The sequence below is a fragment of the Phacochoerus africanus genome, chromosome 3 (genome assembly GCF_016906955.1).
Source record: "Phacochoerus africanus isolate WHEZ1 chromosome 3, ROS_Pafr_v1, whole genome shotgun sequence".
NCBI classification, from domain to species: Eukaryota; Metazoa; Chordata; class Mammalia; order Artiodactyla; family Suidae; genus Phacochoerus; species Phacochoerus africanus.
In genome coordinates, this window is record NC_062546.1 from 133,676,722 (window position 1) to 133,687,155 (window position 10,434).

A 10,434-nucleotide genomic window follows, 5' to 3' on the forward strand; every position below is an offset into this window, starting at 1 on the left:
GTGGGTGAGTTGCTTGCTTTTCGCTCCCTCTCCTCCCCCTTCCCGCTCACTTTCATGGCTGTGGCTCTCAGCAGCAGTGATTTATTTATTTATGTATGTAGTTTAAAAGGTGTGCGTTGGTGGGGTGTTCGCGGAGGACACGCAGGACCTGCTCACAAAGGACTGGCTCAGGTGTCTTGTGCTTCTGCATTAACTGGAAAAGACAGACTCTGGAACTTTTACAGGGCGAGAAGAGGCCACCGGCTCGCGCTTTGTATACTTTGCACTTGAAATCGTTACATTCAACTGAATATTTGGCTCATTCAGATCCGAAAAGTCTCCTAGCATCGTCGAATTCCCTCCTCCGCCCCTCAGCTCCGAAGAAGGGAGGTGGGGGGAAGGTAGGAAAATGTTTAGTAAATTGCACATCTTTGAATCTTCCTAAAGCAGTGGTCACAAAGCTTAAAGGTGACACAACAGTGTTCACGTAAAACCAACACACATTCCCCACCCCACCCCCAAGCCAACAATAAAATCATCCCCTTCAATTTGCCATGATCGTCGCGACCAGGAGCCAGGTGATTATCCTAATTAATGTCTATCTAATTAAATTACTGTCAGCAGTTAACCAATGGCAGGAGCCGTTTCATCGGCTGCACAAGCAGCAAGATCAAAAGTGAGCCTTTTCTGATTGCTGCATAGTGTCAATTGGCCAATCTCTTCTCCCAGGGAAAAAAAAAAGTAAATCAAACCTTTGAGAAGCATTTGCTGGTTGAAGTGCTTTCTGTCTAGTGAGGGGGTCTGTGGATTTCTAGTTTATGATAAATAGGACTTTAAAAACCAAGGACAGGAGGGCGAGTGTTCAGGTTCTAGAGCTATGCAGCTGGAGCACTGCCTTTCTCCTTCTATCATGCTCTCCAAGAAATTTCTCAATGTGAGCAGCAGCTACCCACATTCAGGCGGATCTGAGCTTGTCTTGCACGATCATCCCATTATCTCGACCACTGACAACCTGGAGAGAAGTTCACCTTTGAAAAAAATTTCCAGGGGGATGACGAATCAGTCAGATACAGACAATTTTCCTGACTCCAAGGACTCACCAGGGGACGTCCAGAGAAGTAAACTCTCTCCTGTCTTGGACGGGGTCTCTGAGCTTCGTCACAGTTTCGATGGCTCTGCTGCAGATCGCTACCTCCTCTCTCAGTCCAGCCAGCCACAGTCTGCGGCCAGTGCTCCCAGTGCCATGTTCCCGTACCCCGGCCAGCACGGACCGGCGCACCCCGCCTTCTCCATCGGCAGCCCCAGCCGCTACATGGCCCACCACCCGGTCATCACCAACGGAGCCTACAACAGCCTCCTGTCCAACTCCTCACCGCAGGGCTACCCTACCGCCGGCTACCCCTACCCACAGCAGTACGGCCACTCCTACCAAGGAGCCCCGTTCTACCAGTTCTCCTCCACACAGCCCGGGCTGGTGCCCGGCAAAGCGCAGGTGTATCTGTGCAACAGGCCCCTTTGGCTGAAATTTCATCGGCACCAAACGGAGATGATCATCACCAAACAGGGAAGGTAATACTACATTCTTGGCTGCGGCTGCTCCAGGCGCGGCCCGGGGGCAAGTGCACCCGGGTTGTGACAGCCTCGGCAGCGACGATTTGGGGTAGGGAACGGAGTGGAAGGCGCTCTGGAGCGCCCTAGAGATGGCTATTGTTGGAAAAAACGGGAAGTGGAAGGTAAAACCGCCGCGGTGGTGTTGGGGAGGGGGTAGTCCCGCTCTAGAAAGGTGGTCGGCGATCCAGTCAGTGGCCGGAGAAAGGAGGGAGAGAGGGAGAGCCCTGGCCGGCGGCCGGGAGATGGGAGGGACGCATCAACGCCCGATTCACCGACAGGTGGAGATTCGGGTCGTCAACCTCTCTTTCCACCTGGGCAGTAGTACCTGCCCACTCCCCACTCCAGCTCACCCGCCGATGTCCCCGACTTCAGCCCCACTTCTTTTCTTCCCCCACCTCCCTGGTTTCCAACCCAGCAAACATTCGTTCATCCACGCTGAGAGAACAAGTTTTGCTTTGCTTTCTGGCGCCGCGCTTCTTGCTTTTAATCTTTAACATTTATGTTTTTTTCCCCCTTGTTTTCTCCCCCCTCCCTTAATTTAAATAGGCGCATGTTTCCTTTTTTAAGTTTTAACATTTCTGGTCTCGATCCCACGGCTCATTACAATATTTTTGTGGATGTGATTTTGGCGGATCCCAATCACTGGAGGTTTCAAGGAGGCAAATGGGTTCCTTGCGGCAAAGCGGACACCAATGTGCAAGGCAAGTCCTTCCAATTAACACGTTTTCCTGACACTTATTTAGGTGAGAATGATTAATTAAAGCCTTTGTGGACTGGCTCGAGCGACTTTTAAAACGATCGGCCAATGACTTCTAAAAGGAAACGAGGGGGATAGGGGGACAGACTGAGCGGCAAGAAGGGGGAGGATTATGCAAAAGCTATTTTAATCATCTTCAGTTAATAGGAAGAAAGTGAGGCCTAAAAAAGCTCCAGATAATGGGCCTCACAGTGGAATAGGGGGTGTGTGTATGTGTGTGTGTGCCCTATGTGGCGAGGAGATGGGACTGGGCAGCGACCGGGGCATATGCAAAAAACTTATTTCTTTCTCTAGGAAATCGGGTCTATATGCATCCGGATTCCCCCAACACCGGGGCTCATTGGATGCGTCAAGAAATCTCTTTTGGAAAATTAAAACTTACAAACAACAAAGGAGCTTCAAACAACAATGGGCAGGTCAGTGGCGCAAGCGCTCATTTCTGTCTCTCTCTCTCTTTCTCTCACACACATGCATACACACTCACTCCTGCACACTTGTCCCTCCTTAAGATCCAATTCATCACTTTAAAACAGCATGAGAAACTGGACACATGTTTCTTTGCTTCATTAAAAAGACTTTCTAAAAAATTCTATTTCCGTCCTCCAAGATTACATTAAATAATCTATAAAGTTGTTCTCCAACACCCCCCCTCCCGCTCAATTCGCGAGATTCCGACCTTCCCAAGTACCAATACTTGGTAGATTTTGGGAGGGAAATGATCTGCAGGTTTTGAAAATCTTTGTTTCTCCTTAAAGGAGGACTGGGAGAGGGGCCCTAAACATCGGGCGGTCGGGTTCGGTTTTCCTTTGGTGCTCGGCGATCGGTGCTCCTGAAGGGCTAGGGCTAGTCTGTCCCAGCCAGCCTGTCACCAGCCGGGCGAGTCCCGCGGTCACTTAGCCCCTGTGGCGGGCTCTAGACAGCCTCCGCGCGGTTCGCGGCGCACAGCTCTGCGCACCGCGACCATTTTAACCCGCAGTCCGCCGCTCCCCTTTCTCTCTGCCGGACAGATGGTGGTTTTGCAGTCCTTGCACAAGTACCAGCCCCGCCTGCATGTGGTGGAAGTGAACGAGGACGGCACCGAGGACACCAGCCAGCCCGGCCGCGTGCAGACATTCACTTTCCCTGAGACTCAGTTCATCGCCGTCACCGCCTACCAGAACACCGATGTAAGAAGGCCTTGGGACTGAGCGCGCGGCGGGCGACATCGGCTTCTGCCGGCGAGCGCCGGTACCCCGGGACCTCTACGGCCGGGGCACTAACATCAGCAACAGCTGGCTCTGCTGTGCCTTTTAAGCTAGGGGCCTGCTGGGCATCTTACCTAAATACCTAGCTGGTGGGAAAACGCTTCCTATTCTTCTCTATTGAGGGTCACCTGGGCCACCTCTGAGATGACCAGGATTTTGGGGACCTCTTCTCCTGGGAATTCTAATTTAGTTCTCAAACATCACTTTTGGGGTGAGCAAAAGAAGCACACATTTCATATATGTAAAAACTACAATAAATCAAATTGCTGGGGGCTACGGAAAGAGTTTTCTAGTACTTGGAACTTTGAGCATTTGCAAGTTTGCACAGACTTATTTTACTAGTGTTGTTTTGACTACTAGAAGTGATTTTTTTTAAAACGTAAATGAAAATATCGGAACTAAAACGTATGCACTTATTGTAAATCAAAACTGATTTTAAGATGCAACTTGTGGGTTCTTCAGGTTGTGTATCATAAATGACCAAATTTTTAAAAATAAGCTGAAACATTTAAAATGGGCAACATTTTTTGGGTCATGAATTCACGTGCCCCTTAAAGATTTTTGTCTGAGTAAGTGCATTATGTGACAAGTATTTTAAAAATGTGCATTCGAACCAGTTTAGAACATAGGAGAACTAATCAAAAGCAGTCTTTTAGTTTTGGGCAGCATTAATTTAAACATGTTCATCATAACTTTCACCATACTTTGTCTTTTTTCCTTTACATCCATTCCCTCAAATTCTTCAGTTATGAAAACCTTGCTATTTAATGAAATTGTAGGCCTTAAGCCCCTGTAAAAAGTGGCAGATGATATATTCTCAAGCACTCAGTCTTCTTATAGAAGGCAAAAATCATGTTAATCTTTTTTTTTCTCTTTTCCAGATTACACAACTGAAAATAGATCACAACCCCTTTGCAAAAGGATTTCGGGATAATTATGACACGTAAGTAGTTTTGCACCTTTCTTATTAAATTTGTAGAGTTGGGCTTTAGGTCAAAGGTGGATTGTTTTGTACAATGCTTTTGGAAGCTACAAAGTGTGAAGATAGGGTTGTTTTCCAGGTTTTCCCTTTCCTTTTTGTTGGCTCCCCTTCTCGCTGGTAACCTTCTGGATTGGTACTTCTGTGTTTTTGGTCAAAGGTTTCCTCTACCTCTTTTTAGCTTTCATATGAATTACAAAGTTGTTGGCGGGGCTCTGGGGCTGGCTGGCTGGCTGGCTGGTGGAGCTGCCCTGGTTCCTGGGTGAGGGAGTTGTATGTGTCGCTGCAGATGCTCAGCTCAGATTGTCTGTGTCTGAAACCGCCCGATTCTGCCTGAAAGTGCATGTGGCTCTGGCAGTTGTTACAGTCTCCTTGGCATATGTGACTTTTATTTACCCATTTCCAAGTTTTGTGTAATAGCTTTTCCCCTGCAAGTTTACTATGGACTGAATCAAAATGTGCACCCACTACAGTCAAGTTCATGAGCCCAGCCGACATTGCAGTCATTTCAGGCTTTGGGAGAGACCCAGGTGCTGTTGTATATTATTTATGCTTCAAAAGAAAAATATTTCCTCTTATCATTTGTACCTAGGTATGTTTTCATTAAATGTGTTGGTTCCCTTTTCTCCAGGCCTCCCCTACCTATTCCCATTTCTTTTTTTTAATCAAAATGCTGTCCTCTGGGGGCAACAGTAGGTGTAAACTGAATACTTTCTGTGCCTGTTCTAGCACTCTTGTTCAGAGTCCAGGTATAGTGCCTAGGAGTTCAGGTAGGGTTATATAGCAAAAGCTCAATCATGATTGTGAGGATCCCTTCACTTTTTTCTAAGCATAAATGGGAAGGATAGATAAATTTTAACTTCAGGGCTTGCATTAAGTGCTTGGGATAGAGCTACAGAGGTGAAGCTGTCTTTGACTAGGAATAGATGACATTTGTGGAGAAAGAAAGTGGCTGCCCTCCTGGTAGATACCAACCCTCCCCCCTAATATTCTTATAACAAACTGAAAAGAAAGTCCTTAATGCTACTGCCTATAACTGTCATGTGCATTCCTCAAAACTGGTCCAAAGGAAGCAAGCTTCATCAGTATGATTCTCCAGAAAACAAAAACAAAAACAAACTTGGCTATGCTAGTCCTTCCTCACAATCTAAAAAGGTGGGCTCAGCACAGTGGAAAGCGTGTGGCCCAGGAGACCAAAGATATTGGTGTCTGTACTAGGGGGTCTTGTAGATTTTGAGCTTTTAATTCTGTTGTGAACATCTGTTCCAAAGCATTTTATTTTACACAAATCAATCTGGTAATCCCAAGTGGGTTGGGACCTGGATGGGCATATAGATTGTATCTTTTGCAGAATGTTTTTTTTTTTTCTTTTTAAAATATTGTGGGTGGTAAACAGAGAAGATATTTGGACCTTTTTAGTTATGTTCCCTTCCTGCCTCCTTCAACTTGTTCTTATGTGAAACTGGAATTAAATTTGGGGAGGGAAATTTTGTACAGTAAGCAAACTGGACTTGAGTGGCCACAGCATAACCCTCACCTATCTGTTTTCTGGCTGACTTCTGTTGTAAAAGCCACTTCTGCTTGATTCTTAAATCACTATATATTCATCATGAAAATCTTCTTTACCTATATAAATGGATACCTTAGAGACGTAAAGGTTAGAGACGAGTAGAATGGTTTATGACACTTCTTTCCCTTTCCACTTTTATATTGGTTATTTGGGCCTGGCTCACTTTTGGAGAAACAGGAAGAGCAGTGAAGAGTTCATGGAGACCGGGGGTTTGCTTGGCCACTCACCAGGGAATCTCCTCCCCAAAGAATTGAGGTCTGACAAGACTGAGGCTCTCTTTCAAAACAGTCTGTTGATTAAAGATTAAAACATTTATGTGTGAGTTAAATAAAAAAAAGGGAAGCATGTGTGTGTGTATGAGAAAATACTTTTACCAATCTTGTTCCAATCTCTGGTTCCTTCTCAATTCTAATGGGATTTTCTAGGCCTAAGGCCTAGAGTTAATCTTTGATTATTTCGTCTATGGTAATTCCCAGCAGCACAATTACTGTCTGTGATTGGGCAAGTTATTTAACTTCCCTTGGCCTCAGTTTCTTCATCTGTAAAGTGGGATAATAATGGTGACTGACTTGGAAAATTGTTGTGATGGTTAAATAAATTACTATTTGTATAGTCCTAGACAAGAATGCCTGGTACATAATCAAGTTGTGTAAGGATTAGCTATTATTATTGGGAGAATGCTTGGAGGAGGTTATTAACTGTGCTGTAAGAGTTTGCCCCCAAGTTGTTTTTGTTTATTTTTTTATTTTTAATTTTCAAACCAGTAACAGATCAAAAGCTGGGGAGAGAAGGTCAGAGTAAAGAATACTTTTTCTTTGTAAAAGAATTTTACTGATTGATGACTTTGCTTCCAAGTAGTTAATTCTTGTATTGGTGGTGGGGGAAGTAAAAGGACCACACAGGGGAAAACAATAGACAATAATTGCTGTGGAGGCTCCCAGCGGGCAACCCTCGGGTCTCAAAAGACTGGCGAGGGCCAGTCTGATGATTTGTACCCCGAGGGCCCGTCTCAGAGTGTGTGTCAAAAGGGAGAAAGCGGTTTTAAAAGGGTGGAGAGGATAAACTGGAAATTTCGCTGAGAAAATCTCACTGCAGAAGAAAGGCCCACTGGGCAAATATTAGACCCTCGGTAAAACTGCCTCAGTGCGTATACATATATTGGAGAAGTGGGATGAGAATCCTGTGATGTGCTCCTTTCTCCGGCCCCCTGTGCACTTGGCGAGAGGGCGCCAGAGAAGAGGGAAATCTTCCTCTTGATCTGTATCATTTTCAAGTCCTTGAATAGTCAAATCGGTTCCTTTATAATTTCACGATTTATTTGGGGGAGGATGCAGGTCTGTGACCTTTCATCTGTCTCTATCTTGAACGGCAGGTTACACGTGGAGAGTTGGGGGGGGGCGAAAAGGGGTGGCCTTCCCTTTTGCCCCCCGAAGGGACCTCTGCGCCACCCTTCGGTTCTCTCTCTCTCCCCCCCTCGCAGGATCTACACTGGCTGTGACATGGACCGCCTGACCCCCTCGCCCAACGACTCCCCGCGCTCGCAGATCGTGCCCGGGGCCCGCTACGCCATGGCCGGCTCTTTCCTGCAGGACCAGTTCGTGAGCAACTACGCCAAGGCCCGCTTCCATCCGGGCGCGGGCGCGGGCCCCGGGCCGGGCACGGACCGCAGCGTGCCTCACACCAATGGGCTGCTGTCGCCGCAGCAGGCCGAAGACCCGGGCGCGCCGTCGCCACAGCGCTGGTTTGTGACGCCGGCCAACAACAGGCTGGACTTCGCCGCCTCGGCCTACGACACGGCCACGGACTTCGCGGGCAACGCGGCCACGCTGCTCTCCTATGCGGCGGCGGGGGTGAAGGCGCTGCCGTTGCAGGCGGCCGGCTGCACGGGCCGCCCGCTGGGCTACTACGCCGACCCGTCGGGCTGGGGCGCGCGCAGTCCCCCGCAGTACTGCGGCGCCAAGTCGGGCTCGGTGCTGCCTTGCTGGCCCAACAGCGCCGCGGCCGCCGCGCGCATGGCCGGCGCCAACCCCTACCTGGGCGAGGAGGCCGAGGGCCTGGCCGCCGAGCGCTCGCCACTGCCGCCCGGCGCCGCCGAGGACGCCAAGCCCAAGGACCTGTCCGACTCCAGCTGGATTGAGACGCCCTCCTCCATCAAGTCCATCGACTCAAGCGACTCGGGGATTTACGAGCAGGCCAAACGGAGGCGGATCTCGCCTGCCGACACGCCCGTGTCCGAGAGCTCGTCCCCACTCAAGAGCGAGGTGCTGGCCCAGCGGGACTGCGAGAAGAACTGCGCCAAGGACATAGGCGGCTACTACGGCTTCTACTCGCACAGCTAGGCCGCCCCTGCCTGCCCCGGTCCTGGCCCTGGCCCTGCCGCGGCCCGGCCCCAGCCTGCCCCTCGCGCCTCGCTCCCGGCTCCTCCTCCCCAAGCCCCACTTCGCGCACCCCCTCACTTTATTTGACCCTTGAACACCGTCTGCAGCGAATTAGGACAGGTCTCCGAGTGTGATTTTAACCTCTTTTTTTGCACAGCAGTTCCTGCAGTTAGCGCACCGACCTTCAACTTGGCTGTAAACCTCTTTGGTTTCTCCTACTTTCCTTCTGTGAAGTTATCCTCCTAACAGTCCTCGTCCCCCTCGTCTTTTCCTCACTCTCCCCTTCTCTTTCTCGTAATGAAACTCTTCACCTTTAGGAGACCTGGGCAGTCCTGTCAGGCAGCAGCGATTCCGACCCGCCAAGTCTCGGCCTCCCCATTAACCATAGGATGTTGACTCTAGAGCCTGGACCCACCCAGCGCGTCCTTTCATATCCCCGAGTGGATGGATGGATGGATGGTAGGGATGTTAATAATTTTAGTGGAACAAAGCCTGTGAAATGATTGTATATAGTGTTAATTTACTGTAACGAATGGCTAGTTTTTATTCTCATTGTCAAGGCACAAAACCAGTTCATGCTTAACCTTCTCATTCATTTCTTTTCCTTTCTTTGCCTTTTTCTCCACTCCCCCCTGTCTCCCCTTTAAAAAATTTTCTTGTGAGATAATTAACAATATTCTAAGAGGCTCTGGAAACTTGAAATACTTGATAAGTAATGATGGGTTTATTACTTCTCCTCAATCCATTGCATGACAATTACTCTGTGCCCTACTGCACACAAATAGCTAAGGAAAATCTGACCAAACACCTGTAAAGGATAGGTGTCTGTTCATAGGCAAGTCGATTAAGTGGCATGATGCCTGCAAAGCAAAGTTAACTGGAGTTATATGTTCTCCACCCCCCTCCTTCTAAATAGAATAGCTCAACATCAGCAATATTATTTTGCCTTATTTGTTTTTCCCCAAAGTGCCAAATCCATTACTGGTCTGTGCAGGTGCCAAATATGCTGACAAACTGTTTCTGAATATCTTTTCAGTTCCCCCCCTCCACCTTTATATGCTGTAAATCTTTGTAATGAATATTCTACTAATGATATAGATGACTGAATTGTTGGTAACTATAGTGTAGTCTAGTGAAGATGAATTGTGTGAGTTGTATATTTTACTGCATTTTTAGTTTTGAAAATGATTTCCCCGCCACCTAGAAACAGCTGAAATTTGACTTCTTTGGGAAAACACTAGCATTAATGCAAGTAAGACTATGTTTTTCCCCCCTCTAAGTCTTGTTATATTTGATAAGGAGCACCAATCCCCCTGAAAATAGATTCGTAGGATTTCTAATGTTGTGTAGCAAACCTATACTTTTTTTTTGTATTTTAAAATTAATGTGAAATATGCATCATACACAATATTCAATCTAGATTCCAGTCCATTGGGGGGATTTTTTCCTAATAGGAATTCTGAGTCTAACCGTGTGTATATTTTGGCTCTTCTGTAAATCTAATGTTGTGATTTTTATATTTGTTTCGTTTTGTCTGTGAACTGAATAATTTATACAAGTACACACTCCATTGAGAAACGTTTTGTTTTTTGCTCGTTTGTATTGTCTGTGTATAACAAGTAAAATAAATCTGGTAAAACGCTATGGTGTTTGAAAGCAGTTTACAGTTTGAAAATAATTATTACAGATGATTATTTTTAAGGGTTAAGGAAGAATTGCCTGTCCTTACTCCAAAATGGGGCAGTCTGTTTAGTGGGAACCACCTCCCATTTTCCTCTTAAGTTTGTTTTATAGCACTACCAGTAATTACTTTTTTCTTCTTATTTACAACTATTTAGTTCCCTGTGAGTTAAGTTTCATTTTGTTGCACTCATTTTTTTTTCAGGAAAATGTACCCACTTCCTCATCATATCTAT

General features: G+C 47.1%; 1 protein-coding gene across 1 annotated transcript; it reads left to right on the forward strand.

The window, feature by feature from the left end:
* The first annotated feature begins 683 nt into the window (after window positions 1-683).
* Window positions 684-10,162, forward strand: TBR1 (T-box brain transcription factor 1). The gene is made up of 6 exons (XM_047770435.1): window positions 684-1,548; window positions 2,137-2,291; window positions 2,642-2,763; window positions 3,355-3,513; window positions 4,473-4,534; window positions 7,621-10,162. The coding sequence occupies exons 1-6, from the start codon at window positions 857-859 to the stop codon at window positions 8,477-8,479; spliced, it is 2,049 nt and encodes a 682-aa protein (XP_047626391.1). The 5' UTR covers window positions 684-856; the 3' UTR covers window positions 8,480-10,162.
* The last annotated feature ends 272 nt before the right edge of the window (window positions 10,163-10,434 follow it).

What these genes read in the sequence shown, in the direction of transcription:
- TBR1 (XM_047770435.1), top strand. Translation starts at nt 857, where the DNA reads ATGCAGCTGGAGCACTGCCTTTCTCCTTCTATCATGCTCTCCAAGAAA. An exon ending in CCGCCTACCAGAACACCGAT is followed by an intron (nt 3,514 to 4,472) that starts GTAAGAAGGCCT and finishes TCTCTTTTCCAG; the next exon opens with ATTACACAACTGAAAATAGA. An exon ending in TTTCGGGATAATTATGACAC is followed by an intron (nt 4,535 to 7,620) that starts GTAAGTAGTTTT and finishes CCCCCCTCGCAG; the next exon opens with GATCTACACTGGCTGTGACA.